The sequence below is a fragment of the Dicentrarchus labrax genome, unplaced genomic scaffold, assembly GCF_905237075.1.
Source record: "Dicentrarchus labrax unplaced genomic scaffold, dlabrax2021, whole genome shotgun sequence".
Taxonomy (NCBI): Eukaryota; Metazoa; Chordata; class Actinopteri; family Moronidae; genus Dicentrarchus; species Dicentrarchus labrax.
The window spans coordinates 4,543,300-4,559,193 of NW_026136714.1; the positions used below are offsets into that span (position 1 = coordinate 4,543,300).

At 42.1% G+C, this 15,894-nt stretch overlaps 3 protein-coding genes across 4 annotated transcripts; 1 reads left to right on the plus strand and 2 right to left on the minus strand.

The window, feature by feature from the left end:
* Positions 1 to 125: 125 nt before the first annotated feature.
* mmab (metabolism of cobalamin associated B) lies at positions 126 to 1,990 on the plus strand. Its single transcript, XM_051423375.1, has 9 exons — positions 126 to 291; positions 664 to 722; positions 817 to 910; positions 1,006 to 1,063; positions 1,154 to 1,226; positions 1,320 to 1,417; positions 1,503 to 1,567; positions 1,651 to 1,710; positions 1,794 to 1,990. Exons 1-9 carry the CDS (start codon positions 188 to 190, stop codon positions 1,876 to 1,878), a joined length of 696 nt encoding a protein of 231 aa, XP_051279335.1. The 5' UTR covers positions 126 to 187; the 3' UTR covers positions 1,879 to 1,990.
* Positions 1,991 to 2,001: 11 nt separating this feature from the next.
* aldh3b2 (aldehyde dehydrogenase 3 family, member B2) lies at positions 2,002 to 6,065 on the minus strand. Of its 2 annotated transcripts, none has more exons than XM_051423374.1 (10): positions 5,754 to 6,065; positions 4,863 to 5,058; positions 4,672 to 4,782; positions 4,251 to 4,371; positions 4,069 to 4,154; positions 3,583 to 3,664; positions 3,106 to 3,495; positions 2,847 to 3,013; positions 2,644 to 2,743; positions 2,002 to 2,556 (listed from the first exon to the last, which is right to left on the minus strand). In XM_051423374.1, exons 1-10 carry the CDS (start codon positions 5,804 to 5,806, stop codon positions 2,357 to 2,359), a joined length of 1,506 nt encoding a protein of 501 aa, XP_051279334.1. In that variant the 5' UTR covers positions 5,807 to 6,065; the 3' UTR covers positions 2,002 to 2,356. The 2 variants fall into 2 exon arrangements, with proteins under 2 accessions (XP_051279334.1, XP_051279333.1); XM_051423373.1 differs by lacking the exon at positions 5,754 to 6,065 and adding an exon at positions 5,147 to 5,415.
* A 718-nt stretch (positions 6,066 to 6,783) lies between these two features.
* ube3b (ubiquitin protein ligase E3B) lies at positions 6,784 to 15,663 on the minus strand. Its single transcript, XM_051422051.1, has 27 exons — positions 15,126 to 15,663; positions 14,794 to 14,962; positions 14,566 to 14,683; positions 14,327 to 14,386; positions 14,128 to 14,232; positions 13,935 to 14,031; positions 13,750 to 13,835; positions 13,549 to 13,631; positions 13,342 to 13,447; positions 13,118 to 13,238; positions 12,835 to 13,012; positions 12,333 to 12,499; positions 12,022 to 12,189; positions 11,761 to 11,932; positions 11,554 to 11,672; positions 11,339 to 11,453; positions 11,111 to 11,210; positions 10,916 to 11,035; positions 10,659 to 10,835; positions 10,467 to 10,577; positions 10,220 to 10,357; positions 10,076 to 10,141; positions 9,925 to 9,983; positions 9,640 to 9,822; positions 9,336 to 9,447; positions 9,143 to 9,235; positions 6,784 to 9,034 (listed from the first exon to the last, which is right to left on the minus strand). Exons 2-27 carry the CDS (start codon positions 14,952 to 14,954, stop codon positions 8,843 to 8,845), a joined length of 3,207 nt encoding a protein of 1,068 aa, XP_051278011.1. The 5' UTR covers positions 14,955 to 14,962; positions 15,126 to 15,663; the 3' UTR covers positions 6,784 to 8,842.
* Positions 15,664 to 15,894: the final 231 nt, after the last annotated feature.

Below are 15,894 nucleotides of genomic sequence, written 5' to 3' on the forward strand. Positions count from 1 at the left end.
CGGCTTCCAGTATCCAATCAGCGCCGTCGCTGGTTGAACACATATTCTTTCGTCCAATCAGCGGCCCGCGCTCGGTGAGTTGACCAACCGGGCGATTAAAAGCGAAACGCCCATAAACAACGGCCACCACGGAGGGACAAAAAGTAGTACCATCGTTCACCTTTAGCTGCTAGCCTGTAGCTTCAACATGGCATCGTTTATTATCAAACCTGCCCACCTCCGCTGTGTGGTAAGGACAGGCAGGCTCATGAGCGAGTGTCGGACAAGGAAAACATTGTGTTCAGCCAGAAGGTAGTTTTTAAATCTGTTGTTGTTGTTGTTGTTGTTGTCATTCATGTAACTGTTATATAGCGAGCTGGGTTGCTCTTACACAAGGATCCTGTGTGATATAAAGGGAGTTTGAGCAATAGCTACTTTATTTATGTTGAGCAGGAGCATTGTTTGAAAATAAAACAATAATACTGTGTACCTGCTTTAATGGACCTTACATGTTGACATGAAATAATAATACAGGTGTTACCATTCAGGTCAAACAGAGTGCATGTAGGCTCACTGGGACAGAACCTTGATTATTATCATTGGTAACACCTGTGTTTACCCTACTGTTTAACTGTTTCTATGTATCAAATATATATTTAAAATAACTTCCTTTTTACCCAACAGTTATGCCACTGAAGGAGACAACAGGATACCCAAAATATACACCAAAACTGGAGACAAAGGTTGTTTTTTTTTTTTAACTTTACATGTCACAATAGTGTTAAAGTAAATAGTTCTTAAAAAAGTTGACTCAATTCTTGCTATATCCCCTGAAAGGTTTCTCAAGCACCTTTACAGGAGAAAGGAGGCCAAAGGAGGATCATATATTTGAAGCCTTAGGAAATACAGACGAGCTGTCATCGGCTATAGGGTGAAATGTCCGCTGTTCAAATGTCAGTTCCCTTTAAAACTTGTTCTATAATCTGCCTCAGCCTGAAGTAACCATGTTGAATTGTACATTTACAGCTTGGCCAGAGAATTCTGCCTCGACAAAGGTCACACATTCACATATCAGCTGGTCAAGGTTGGATTTTCTTGCTGTGTTTATTTCCTTCCTTCCTTCATTGCAGATATTTTACACCAGATATACGATTTCTTGCATTTTTAATTGCAGGTACAGTGCATCTTACAAGATGTGGGCTCCAATATTGCCACCCCTCGATCGTCTGCGAGAGAAAGTCACATGAGTATGTGTTCGCTGGCTAGTCTAATGCTGTAAAATAGTGTGTCTTGTGTGCTTGAAGATCTCTTGGGTTTATTTTTTCTGTTCTGTTTCTAAGCGAGAACAAAGTTTACTGCTCAGCCAATTGCAGACCTGGAAACCTGGATTGATGCATTTACAAAGGAACTCCCTCCACTGACCAACTTCATTTTACCAGTAAGCCCATTTGTGCATCTGTACGACACTGGGTTCTTCTGTGGTTCTTCCTGTTGCACTAACACTTGTGTTTGGTGTGTCACAGTCTGGAGGGAAGAGCAGCGCAGCTTTGCATTTAGCTCGGACAGTGTGTCGGAGAGCAGAACGAAGGTCAGTCGCAGCATGTTCCCGGCCTTGAATGACGTAAAATGACTTCCTTTGTCTTCTTTAACAGATTTTTGTTCTGGTTATAGTGTTGCTCCAATTGTGCGGTCAGGGGAGGCAGATCCAGATGTTGCGAAGTTTTTGAACAGGTCAGTCTGTTGCTTTGAAATCATTGAGAACACGGTTCCTCTATTAGTACACATCTCATACATTTCCCAACATTTTCACTCAGATTGAGCGACTACCTGTTCACCGTGGCCAGATACGCAGCCATGAAAGAAGACAACGAGGAGACAATCTACAAGAGACCTGAATGACCAGATTCTCACATGTGGAATAAGAAAAAGCCCTGATTTGTTTTTGGGTGGCTGGTGTTTCAGATATTTCATTTTTATTGTGAATATGAATAAATATGAATGAGATCCAGAACTGTTCTCATTTTGATTTCTTTTTAGTAAAATGTGAGAATATACCCGCAGTAATATGCTTAGCTGTGAAATCTAAATCTTATACCATTCAGTCAATACATGTACCTTCCGGTTATTATTTAATTGTTCACAGGTCATGTTTCCTCAAACACATACGTCCAGTTGAGTTATTGTGCTGCAGCAGAGAAACTTACAATTGTCATCACCCAGAGATTAAACAACTACTATGGATATTGCTCCGTCCTCCGTTAGCTGTGGCTCGGTTTTGTTCTCATGTATTTTTAATACAGACAATACATTTGCATGTGAGGAATGTTCAGGACTCGGCGCTCTTCCATCACAGCTCTGTTATCGCCCTCCCACACAGTCACAGGATCTGGCACCAACCCTGAGTCTTCTGGGACAGGGTGCTGGCCCATGTCATTAGAGACAGATTGCGGTCCTCATAGGGCGGATAACGCAGATAGGTTACACACTCAAACCGCGTGCTTCTCAGCAGGCATGATTTCCTGTGAGAGAAGGTGTCAAAGCTGTGGCGGCCATGGTAGGAGCCCATTCCACTGGCACCTGTCAAAATAAAGTGTTAGTTGCTATATTGTAGGTTATTCCACCAGTGTGTTTGGCATCATTTGTATTCTGATGGCGCCGACTTACCAACTCCACCGAAAGGCAGAGCCACCATCAGACTCTGCAGGACGCTGTCATTAGAGCAAAAGCTTCCACTAGACGTCTCACTCATTAGCTTTGAGATGACCTGCGTTGTCGGAAAAGGCCAACACGTGATCAAAATACACATCGGCTCATACAGGAGTTCATACAGTGAATACAGAGCGCCTTCACTTTGATGTCACACGTACCTTGCTGTTGCTGGAATATGCATAGACACAGAGGGGTTTCTCTTGCTTATTAATGAAAGCAATTGCCTCATCCGTATTGTTCACAGTCAGAACAGGAAGAACTGGGCCGAAAACGTCTTGTTGCATGATGGGATCTTGTTCCTCTACCTCTGTCAAAATCGTTGGGGCTTCGGAAAGAAAATAGTTTACAACAACATTAAATGTAATGCAAGTAGCACAGCTGCTTTGTGTCAGAGAGTCTTGCACAGAAGACGCTTACCAATATATTTCTCTGCTTCTACCACTTGCCCACCCACAGCCACCTTGCCAGATCTCCACAGCAGGTCTCTCGTACGGTTGAAAAGCTCTAGATTGACCATGCGGCCAAAACTGCGGGACTCTCTGGGATCAGAACCGTAGAACTGCATCAGGCAGCACTTCAGGGCCTGCACCAGCCGTGCTTTGATATCCGTGTGGCAAAGGATATAGTCAGGAGCCACAAAGCTCTGGCCAGCATTGTGAAAACGTGCCCAGGCGATGCGCTGTGCGGTGGTGGCAATCTCACAGTGTTGGTCCACGTAACACGGGTTCTTGCCGCCCAAAATCAGGGTGACAGGCGTGAGTGTGTGAGCGGCAGCCTGAGCAATTTTGCTTCCCTCCTCCCTGTTTCCTAGGCATTGACAGACAGCCTTAATGACTTAAGAATAATTCAATTAAATCAATACAAAATGGATTTTATAGCTAAGTTTATCTTTACCTGTAAAGAAGACGTGGTCAAATTTAAGTTCCACAACTTCAGGCAAGTCATTTGTGCCTGCAAGAATCACATGGAAGCATTCCTTGAGGAAAACAAGAATTTTAGATCAGATAATTGTAGGTCCTTAATGTCAATACAGTGTAAGTGCAAAATCAGAGTTTGAGAGTCAACTTTTTCTTGTATAACAAGAAGGTGGATGTTTCCATTCTCCCAGATTTGTCACATCAAACCTCTTAGTCTAATCTCACATTAAAACTGCCTTCTCTAAAAGCACACAGATCAAACAATGTCCTCTGATAGATAAAAAAATAGATCGATAAAAAATAGATAGATAAAATAAATAGATAGATAAAAATCTATTCCATTGAAGTATATAAGCATTTACTCAACCACTCTATATGAGCGAAAAAACCCTCAAAGAAGTTTTGCTGTAACTTGATAGACCAAACCTACACAATCCACCCTCCCTCCTGTTTAATCACTCACATTGTCCAAGTAGAAGGGGACGAGTCGATGAAGAAGCTCTGCTGTGTGAGCCGTGCACTCAGAGGGGCTGATGATTGCACAGTTTCCTGCACAAATTAATAAAATAGCATCAGTAAGCCTGTGTGAGGGGAAAAAACAGCTTGAATTAAACTGATTAAATTAGGTTTTTTGAGTCTCTGCACCTGCTGCAATGGCCCCTACCAGCGGCACCAGACACATTTGGACAGGACTACACCAGGTCCCCATGATGAACACCACCCCCAACGGCTCACTGACCACCAGACACTCATCCAGCGTGGTGGACTACGTCAATCAAGCATAAAATTGGGTTACAAGTGAAACAGAACTCTCGTGAGTGAACGTGGTTATCAGAGCACATGTTGACTAAAGAACTGAAAAACATTAGCCTACTTAATTCTTACAGAAAGGGCAACGGCAACTTAAATTTTAATCTGCTTTGGGGTCACAATACATTTCTTTGTAGCAGCTAGACAGAATGTTCTCTTGTGTAAATTCAAGAATAATCCCAATAACATTACTAAAATGTTTGGGATGTTTGGATTTAAAATGTTTTTTTGATGCTTTACAAACTTAAAGTCTCACCAGGTTTCTTTCCACATGCTGCGGTTGCATCCACTTCTTAAGGTTGCTGATGGCATGAAGTGCCTCGTTCTTGATGAGAATCAGTTCTGACACAACTGTCTCAAACCTTGGCTGGTTACAAAAATAAAGAGTTCATTATTTGGGCCATTAACAAGCACACACATTGCAGATGACTGCTTCCACCCCCTCACCTTATGAAGGTCCCTTCCAAGAGCATCCACAAAGTCGCACTCATGTTCCTCCAGCATCCGCACCACAGCCTCCAGCTGACCCAGTCTGAAGCTCTCCTTGAGGGTGCGTCCAGCTTGAAAGGCGACTCTTGCCCTCCCCAGCAGATCCACACACTCCAGAGGGTATGTCTTCAAACACGGCTCCCCCAGCCTGGTCCTGAAACAGCAGCCACATCATTAGTTTTAACACCACAGAGCAAGAAAAAAAACAAAACACATCCACAATCCATAGCTCATCACTGTACCTTCTGCATGTTAACCGGCCATTCCTCTGACAAGCAGCGCACACCCTTACTTTTACACTCATGTTTATGTTCCAGTAAAGAATCCACTGCTGGCCTTTCTGAATGGAGTTAGTGTGCAGCTAAGCCTATGCACCAGTGAGGTAAAAGCCCCACTGGCAGGGAGGAAAGTGAAAATCCTAACAACTCCAGCCAATCAGGTGATGCACATAAACTAACAAACCTGGATTCTAATAATCTCCAACCTAGGCCACTGCAAGGCATCATGAAGAGGTGAACCAAGGACAGCATGAGTGTCTTATTCACTGTCTCCAGTAACTTACACACATGAAAAAACATTTACATTACATTTACACACAAAAACTTTACATTGAATTAGTTTGCTTTTTTTGCAAGTTCAGTTACCTTACTGCCAAAACCTGAGACTGTTTAGAGGCAAAGCAGGGATTTCTGGCACAACTTCACCTACTTGTGCATGGAAAAGGGAAAAAGGCTGAAGAGATCAAAACACCAGCAACACTTGTAGTATAAAGAACAACTTTATTGTGAAACCACTGCGTTGTATTCATGCCATATACAATAAGTGTTGCTGGAGCCTATTGAACCTTACCTGCGCAGTGCTTTGAACCACCTGGCTGGAGAAGGGCTCGGCGGGCTGCTCATGGTTGTCCTGCAGGTTCAGGTGGCAGGCTGCAGGTGAACAGCTGCAACTCGTGTTGTGTTTGGGAAATCCTCACAGCAGCACCGTTCACCTCTCATGAAGAGTCACACAGTGCAAGGACCAGGACGCAGTGGAGAATATGGGTCAGACGTGCGCATTCACACCGTAATCCGCCATGCACACTTTCAGACAAAAAACCAGAAGATGTGGTGTTATGAGTCATTCTCAATCCCACAGCCTCCTGTTAGTGTTTCAAGCTTCAGTCCCATGCGCACTGTGTTGGCAGCAGGTGTTTGTAATACACTTAATTAAATGTTAAGAATGGAGGCAGCCAGCCAGGGGCGGATCTAGAAGGGTGGCACCTTAACAAAATGCATGGCCATCCCAGTTTGGTGTCAAATGCAACACATTCATTTAGATTAATTTAAAAAATAGTGTTAAAAAACAAAAACTAATCTGTTATAGTCATATTTTTAAGTGATAGGCTTAAGTTCAATAACATGTTTTTGGAAAAATGTCTTTAGATTTGTAAATAAAACAATTTAGTGATTTCTAATGCCACATTTAGATATATTTCTATTCAGTGCTTTGCTAATGTTAGTTAAAATGTCATCATTTAGTGGCTTTTCAATGCAAAAATGAATAGACACGATTGTTCCCAATTAAATAAACATATATATACACCTTTAAAGTCTCCATGCCACCCCATGAGTATTGCTCTAGATTCACCCCTGCAGCCAGCATTTAAATGGAAAGAACACTCATTGTGTTTTAAATGATTTAAAGTAAATGATTTATATAATACTGGTGTACATGATTTAACATTACAGGGGGAAAAAGTATCTTACACGTGGACAAATCTTTACTTTGGATCTCTTTTTTTTTTTTTTTTTTTTTTACACAACACACTCCACACTGTAGTGCAGCCAGTTTCAAAAGACATTTTAAAAAGAGATGGAAACTTTCACATAAAGGTGGGAACATTTCAAGGATCATTTTTATTATTTTATGTACTAAAAAGGGTGGATATTCAAAGTCAGCATCAGCAGTCCACTGGTACATTTAAAGCCTATATAGCCTACTCTTGACATCATTTTAAAACAGATGAGCGACCTCATCAGACAAGACAGACAAGCTTGTGAGGTATCTTTCATCCCTCTTGCACACTAACACACACTCAAGTGTAGCGTGTCGTGTAAATCCATCCGCAGTGTTTCCACTTCTTGCTTGAATAGATTAAAAAGGAGGAGCGCTGAAGCAAGATCCTCTGGACTGATTTGTCAGATTCGAAAATAGTTTTAAATCTCATTAGTAGACTGCAGGTTAATTACAACCAGTGTTATTTATATATAGATAATGGTTGCATTTTAATTATAATCACTTCTTCTGTTTTCACACAAGTTAGTGGCCATGGTATTACTAGTTAGACAATAATGACCAGCATGTTCTAAAGCTTGTGTTACTTATTAACAGAAGTATTCATACTCATTCATTACAGAAAACACTTTTTGCATAATAAAGAACTTGGTAAAGATTTCATATTTCTTTTAACCCTTTCTCTGAAAGGTGCAATCCTCTTTCTGGTGAATCTCTTCCTTAACTTTATCATGTAATGGAACCCTGTGTAAGGAAATATTTAGGCTTATAAGGTAACATTCACCCTCATGTCAAACAGCCAAGAGGTGTGCAACATTTCCATCCAAAGGAACATTAAATCAAGCAGTCACATTTGGTTGACGAACCAGTCCATGACATCATGTTGAGAGGTTTATACACCTCAAATTCTTTTCTGAATGGCTTAAAAAGTCCACAGAGATTGGAGGGCATCGTAGTAAAACCCTCCTCGGTTGTTGTTGTTGTTGTTGTAGAAGAGTGGTTGGGTTGCTGCGTTTTTTTGTTAGTAGGAGCAAAGAATAAGTCCAGGTACATAGCCCCCATTTCTATGGCTTGTTTCCGATATACGTGGATATTGGTTACAGTCTGACGTGTGAGAGCAAAGGGGAGATGGCGTAATATGAGGCACTCAGCGTTATTCAAAGGTGTAGTGAGAAATCTTCAGTCTTACTAGTGTTAAGTACAAAGATTAACATCATTGATTAACTCTTCAGGGGGGTTTTTTGGAGTGGAGGTCAAGCACAGATGTGTGACAATGAACAAATGTATCCGCTTTACTGGGCAGATACAAATAAGTGACAAAACATTTCCAGTTTTTGTTTACTCAGAAGTCAAATGCTACAGCAAGGATATCTTTTCAGCAGTTCCACTGCTTCACCAGGACTCAGGCAGATGTCAAGACATAAAAACCAGAGGGCTGGCATCTCTCTCAGGTGACTGCAGTGTCTTTTAGAGGGGAGAAATGGAGCCAGGTCAAAATGATTTACCTCAAATATGGGGCATAATGTAATAAACACAGGATCACTGTTGTGAGCCACACCTCCTCCATGGAGGTTGAACACAAGACATTGATTTGTCTTCCATTTATAAAAGATGCATTATGTTCAGCAAAACATTTTAACACTCATCCAATATCTGCTAAAAGTTGCTTGGCTAATGGAGTCCAAGCTTGTAAGTATATTAACAATGCATCGCTTGGTTTCACTCGAGTGAGTCGACCACGTGTCTAATGGCTTGCATTGAATCTGTATTGCTTTCCAGTTCGCTTAAAATGGGAGTGTTAGATCAGAGAATGATTCTGTTAAGCCTGAGAAACAGAGATCTAGCCACTGTATATCCGTATTTCATCAAGTTAAATACACGACATATTGAATTTTGGGAGTGGCAAAGGGAGATGCTAAAAATTGGATTGTGCTGCAGAAACAGCATCCCCTTTGATGTGAGGGAGTGGGCTGAAGTTGAGCAGAGCTCATCCAGTTTTAAAAAGAGACAAAGGGAGAGTTTGTAGGTCCTTAATGAGTCCCCTTTTGTCTACGTGATGCCCCTTTGATGTGACAGGCTCCAGTCCAGGTAAGCCGAGCCTCTTGCTTGTTTCAGGCTGCTGAACACAACCCTCCTGTGAAGATTGTCCTGATGCAACTGAGTTAGGAGAGCTCAAAGCCTGTGTTCATACTGATAGCATAGCGCAGCTTGTCACGCAAGATGCTTTTCTTGCTGTAGTTGGGCAGCTTGAGCAGGTTGAAGCACGTCGATGAAGTGGGAAGTCGACCTCCAGGCTCCTTCTTGCGGATAGTAAAAAAGCCCCTAAGAACACTGCCAAGGGTGTCTCCAGTGTCCTAAACACAAGAAAAATGCTCCATTAGTACAAACATAACACATTGATGCCAGCTACAACACAAACATAACTTGAAAGCAGCAGTGATTTCCTCCCATTTCATTCTTACCTGATCATCTGAAACTTCCACACAACGGATGGAGAAAGGTGGTTTGAGGTAGGCAAAACCTAGAAGAGGTGGCCTTGAGCAGCTGGTAACAAACTGTAAAGAGACATTTAAAAGACAAAAAAATAAGACAATTATGAACCACCTTGTGGTAGAAAAGAGTGATTTTGGCTGTTACAAAACAACAACAATTTACCTTAAGGAACATAGCCCTCTCTTCCGCAGTGAAGTCACTGGACAGGATGTCCCATAGCCAGATGATGACACGATGGCTGCTGTGAAAACCTCCATAGTAGACCGTGTGTTTCCTGAAAAAGAGAGAGGAAGACAACAAGGATGAGCATCTCTGTACACAAGAAGCATAGATGAAGGAAAGAGTCTGTTGCTGACTACTAAGGGAAACTTCTATCACAATATGTGTAAGTGTTGTGGTGGCACAGCAAGAAAAGAAGAAGAAATTAGTCAGTCTGCTCATTAAAGATGTCTGAAATGTCACATACTTGAGGTCATCCAGATCAATCTCAGCATTGTCTCCAGAGACGAGACGCTGAACCTCAGGCGTGGAAAACATGTGCAGCCACTCTGGGTTAATGATGCTGCGGAAGCCCCGAATGAAAGCTGCCGTTTGCTCCTTAATCTGCGTGTGCATCCGGAAGTGAGCCATAAGGTGGATGTAGCTGATCCTGCAGGAAATGGCAAAGTCATTTCTATTGAGTACAGCAACATTTTTAACTTAAAATGGGTCAGTACCCTATTATTTATTTATCTGGAATTAATTTACGTACTTGTTTTCATTGGTGACTGGCATGGTTTTCCCCCCAGGTATCAACTCATGACAGACAAGCTGTAAGGAAACACACACAAAGTAGGTTTTGACTTATGAATTTCAGGTATTTAACTACACTGTATTATATCTTCCACATTTTCCACTCTTACCTGCCCCATAACATCTTCATCATAGGATAAAGTCAGTCCTAGATCCCCTACATCTCCATCATAGCGCTGGAAAAAAAAAAAAAAAGGCATGAGATAAAAATGTGATAAACAAAATAAAAAAAAAAAGGTGGAATTATAGCTGACCTTGATGGAAGTGAGGTTTTTGTAAAACTCAGAGTCCAGCGAGGGCAGCTCGTCGATGGAGCTGTAGAAAGTGCTGTGGTGGTGACCCAAGACTTGACTGAGGAAGAAGGAGGCAAAAGGGACGTCCACAACAATGCCCTGCGTGTACAGAAGTTACAGTTACATATTTACTGAAGGTTTCCTAAAACACAATATTCAGAGTAGAGAGCAACAGATGAGGGCATTTCCTCAGAAAGCACGAATGTACCTCATAGATGGCTTTCCCGAGCATCTTCCCCACAAACTCAAACAGCTGTAAATGGTTCTCATGGATGTACGATGTCGGTGAAGGATACAGCCTTTCGTTTCCACTCGTAGTCTACGGAAAATAAATATAATATCACACAAAACAGTCAACATCAGCAGCATAACTATGCTTGTCTTTTTTTGCCTGACGTACCTTGAACAGGTTGAGAGCAGGATTGAACACTTTCTTAATGATCTCCTCAAGAAACTCTTTGAACACACCATCCTGATCGATACCAGCCTCGTCTACTCCCAGATCGTTGACAAACTTCACACGAATGACGCCTTTTATAGAATTCGCTGGTAATCGGCGGAGCTGGTCATATCCATCCTTAGGACGGGGAAAAACATGTTATTATGGAACAACTTGCAGAGTAGTATATTAAAAAATCTGATCAGTTGACACCATACCTCTAACATCCGTGAGCGACGAATGGTTATATGGGTGACATGTGGTGAAGCAGAGCTGGTCTCGATCAAGCCCAAACTTTCTTTTTCCTTAGTGACGATGTTCCTGAAAAGCAGCACCCTCTAAAATGAGAGGGAAAGTGATTAGACAACTGAAAACGACACTCTGGCAAATATGAAAGGATCCTGTTTACTTACATTTTTATGTGGAATGACATGTGGGATGTACTGCAGTAACAGCTGGGCTCTTTTCTTGCCTTTCTCCAGCTCTTGGAACAACAGGCTGGGCTTAAGGTCCCTGAATGCAACACATAGATGTTACAAAGATGTAATGGTGAGCTTTTAAATGTAATCACAAAGCAGCTTTCCTGAAACAGAAGGCTGATGTGTTTAGGGTTTTAACAGCTATTCAGTGTTTGTATTTACTTGCGCAGCCAGTGGTCATCAGGGGTGAATCGTCGCCTGCAGTCCCGTTCATAAAGCACCATCAACCAGCCATGAACACTGTGGAACAACTCCAATTTCTCTCCCTTAGCATTTTCTGTTAAACGCAAAATACAAAACTGTTTCAGTAAAAATATACCTTTTCCATTAGGTGCCATATTCATAACTTTCCAGATTCAGTGAGGCCACACACTCACCTAAGATGCCATCCCATATCATCTTATACACAAATGTGTTCAGAAATGAAGAGATAGTGTGGAGTTCTTCTATCTTAAAAGATGTTTGTTCTTCATAGACTTCAATGTCATCCAGAATTCTGTAACACATCAACAGTGCGTCATAAGATTTTGCTCCTACGTTGGGGGCGTCTTGTGCACAACACAGCAAAAATAAGTGAAAATTACGTGATGAGGTGGCGTGAGCAGTCACAGAAGAGCATGAGCATAGCCAGGAGCTGCTTGGACTCCTCGGTGTCATTGTTCAGGCACTCCATGAAGAGTTTGAGGCCTCCCTGAGGACCGAGCTCACAGATGAAGGCCCACAGTTTGGGCAAAAGGTCATCCAGATGCGTCAGACCTGCAGAAAAACAGAGAATGTACATTACTCCAGGAGGTTTCCAAAATGTTTGTATAATATTTACAAAAGAAGAACATTCTGGCACTGACCGGTGAGTATCTGGAGCCGTATTTGCGTTAGCGTAGACAGAGCAGTCTGGTAGAGCACACAGATGCTGCACACCTTCTGAACTTCAGCTGAGTCGACTCGCTTCCCCCCGACTGGTTTCAGGATGTTCCGTACAGAAGCTGACTTCTGAAAGGCCCGCTTAAAGAGGTCTGTCAAAACACAGACACACCAGGGATGCAGAGAACCTTCAACGATCTTTAAACTTTTTTTTTTTTTTTTTTTTTAAAGTCAACAGACTGTACTTGTTTTAACTTACTTATTTTATTGGAATAGGTTTGGGTTTATGACTCACTTTTAACTGGTAGATTGTTTTGGGACGTGCTGGGTTGCGGGGGTGGGGGAGTGGGCTCCTGACTCTCCAGCTTTTTAGAGAGGACGTCACTGAAGAGCGTCCGAATAACAGAAACACCCCACAGGTACTGAAGCTGTCTAGTGACCAGCGGCATTGACTCATTCAGACTGCAGAGAAGAGAAGGCAGAGGAAAGACAAAGACAAGCACACTTTTTTCATTAAGAACATAAATAATTGGGCTTTAAAGACATACAATATATATAATGGCTTAATATTCAGTCTAACGCTAACACCAGGCAGCCAGAATCCATCAAGCTCTTCTTTGTCTATAAAGCACAATTAGATTTTTGTGCCATAGAAAGAAATGTTGCCTCAAGAAAATGCCTCAGATCCTTCTTCAATCTGTATATTCTGGGCCTCCTGGGAACCCTTTTCTACGCAGTTTTCTGGAGAATATTAAGTTGTTGAAGTCATTCAAGTAAATCTAAAGTATTTCACTCACCCGTAGTCTACGGTTTGGGAGAACCAGCCCAGGACAGGGTGCCAGTGGGTAAGGTTGGACTTCTTTTGGGATACATATCTCTGGCAGTAGGACAGCATGTCAGTCAGGTCCTTCACAAAATGGTTGGCCTCCTCCTCAAGGACTTTCTCATTAAGGAAGCCCAAGTGAATCAGGTTGCCTATCAAACGAGAGAAAGATGTATAGCAGCCACAGCGGTAACGGTCGAACACAATTAGACTGCATCAATGAAAGCGTGAGCCCATATTCATCAAAAATACTATACCAAGTAAGCAGAGTGTGTGGCTCCCCTCAAGACACACACAGATGTCCAAACACTGTTCTTCCCGGCTGAGAAACAGAATGAACTTCCGCAGCAGGTCATGCGTCTGGATGGATGCCATACACTGTAAAGGCAGAGGAGATATTAAAACCTACTCTAATAGCTCAGATTATTAGACACAGTACCACTACGCAACAACGACATGTGATATACGACAGGGCTTTTACCTCGGGAGTAAGGACATTGAGGTGGTATACAACGGCTGGAACTGACATGATGTGAATGAGGAATGATCTTAGCAGGTTATCGGAGAAGTGAGCAGCCATGACTGGCCTGAAAAATAAGAGATTTAGTTTAAAAAAAAGGACAGCCACACAAAATCAAACTGGATTTAACAGACCTGTTTCATGTATAAACTGGACTTTCCAGCTCACCTTAATGACAAAGTGAAGATAGCCGTCAGAGTGCCTTTGGAGAGAGACGGTTTAGAGCGAGCCAATCCATTGGTCAGCAAGATCTACACAAGAAAATACAAGGTGCATTTTTATTAATATGACAGCTGGAACTGAAGGAGAAAATAGGTGTCAGATGACTTTAAATGTCTTGATAAAATTGAAAAAGCTGTGAGACTGAACCTGCAGCATTGAATAGAATCCCTTTTGATTGAGATGGCCCATAATATTTTCACAAATCCTCGTCAAAGCGGGTCTGAGAGCTTCTCCTAAAAGAATGAGTGGAAAATATTATGATTTTCATAACATGTCCTGCAATAACAAGAGATTTGTTTATAATAACAACCTCCGCCTGACTTGAGACTTACCCTTCCCTCTGACTATCCGCCAGGTTGAAGTGTCTGTGAAGGTCACTAGCATGGTGAGGTACAGTGTTACCAGTTTATTGTCCTGAAGTATATCAGGCTGAAAATCAGAAAGCAGACAGAGATAGGTATAATTAGAGGAATAGAAATAATATTTTTTTTAAAAACTTAACTTCTGCTTCACATCAAGACTAACCTTTAAATTTTTCAGTCGCTGACAGCAGGTCCACAGCACGTCTTTAATCTGTTTGAGCCAGGGGATGGTGAGGTCTTTGGAGAGAGCCAGGGAAACATACCAGACCTGAGGGACAAATATGAGAACAGTCACTGAGACAAAAATCCCATTAAAAAAAATGTCTGGTATGTGGAGGGTATAAACACATGCACACACTCACTTTAGGTTCATTCTCAACCTCCATGCTGGCAAGGATAGCGCGACAGAGCTTCTCGAATCTCTGTGTGAGGTGCAAAATTACAGTCATTAGAGTCACACAGTCCAAGACAAGTATTTAAACTACTACTGCTATGTTTGCAACAGTCTCTAAAAAAAATCTCCAAGTAACACAAACAGAAAGTATTATGAAAGTGAACTAACTTTTTGTTATTAATGTATTGATCTAAAACAGCAACTCACCATCTTATCCTCTTGCCGATATACGAACAGTAATTTCCGAGCAATTTTAAAAATTGACAGCGCATTTCTCTTTGATGTCCCAGTTTCAGAAGCTTGGAAATAGTCATCAACCTCTTTTCTGGGGAAATAATGAGCAATACGGGTTCTATTACCACCAAATATTCATTATTTTACTTAATGCAAACATACTGAACTAGTAAATCTGCAATAAATACAACTGGAAACTACCTTATTTGCTTCTGGAGTCTGCAGCGACAGAGAAATCTCCTGACCAGGGCTTGGATGTGGGTTGCTGCTTTCTCCTTGTCCTTCTGCCCCCTCCTTTCCTCCCTGGCCTGCCTGGCTTTGTCCAGGAACTCGGACTTGGAGCTCTGAGGTACACTGAACATTGTGCACCCTGGAAAAAGGAAGAATTAAACCCGCTGTATATGCAAAAAACTGCACACACTGATCATCATCCGCATGCTTGCGCTTTATGGACACTGCAACTCTCCTAATACTGCATCCTAGCAACTGCACCTCATCACATTGTTTTGAGTGAGCACAGTATGTGAACTTACCTGCGAGAAATGTCCGCTAATGGGAGATTTTTTGTCTGGCCTTCAGGCTCACCAGGCGCTATACCCCCTCAGTCATTTGGTTTGTCCTTGAGATCCAAAAGCAGCAGCAAAGCCAAATAAAAAGACGAAGACTAACTTGCCATCTCTGGAGCAGCGGACGACACAGTAAAGATGGAGCTGGGATAGTTAGCACACAGGGCTAGTTCGCCGCTTGTCGGCTTGATACTGACTCAAGGAGAATGTTTTCACACCAGTTTAGTGATAGGTATCATCGCTGCGGGGTTACGTTTGATCTCGTATCAATGACAGCCTCAAAAACACAGCGAACATACCGTTTCGAAATGTAAACAATGAGAGGAGATCCGTACATTGACTGCAGCCATTAATCCCCCCCCCTTGTGTCGCATTAAATGATTCCGGGTAGTGTTTTGTCTGTAAGTGTAATTCCTGATGTGAGAGTATTAATAGATAGAAGAGTCTGGAGTATCCCAAACTATCTTTGTTCGTGTTGTAGCAACAGCAACTTTATTTCTAGTGGTGGATAAAGCTTTTTGTCCAGTATGCTGGGTGTGTGTGTGTGTGTGTGTGTGTGTGTGTGTGTGTGTGTGTGTGTGTGGTGGTGGTGGTGGTGTGGGGGGACTGTTATCACTGTTACTCCTTCAACAGCGGAAATATGCAGGATAAGCTACTGTAATTAAAGCTATTATCTTTAACATGCTTGACTGGAAGTAGTGTGACATAAAAATGCGGCGAAAGGAGAAGAACATTG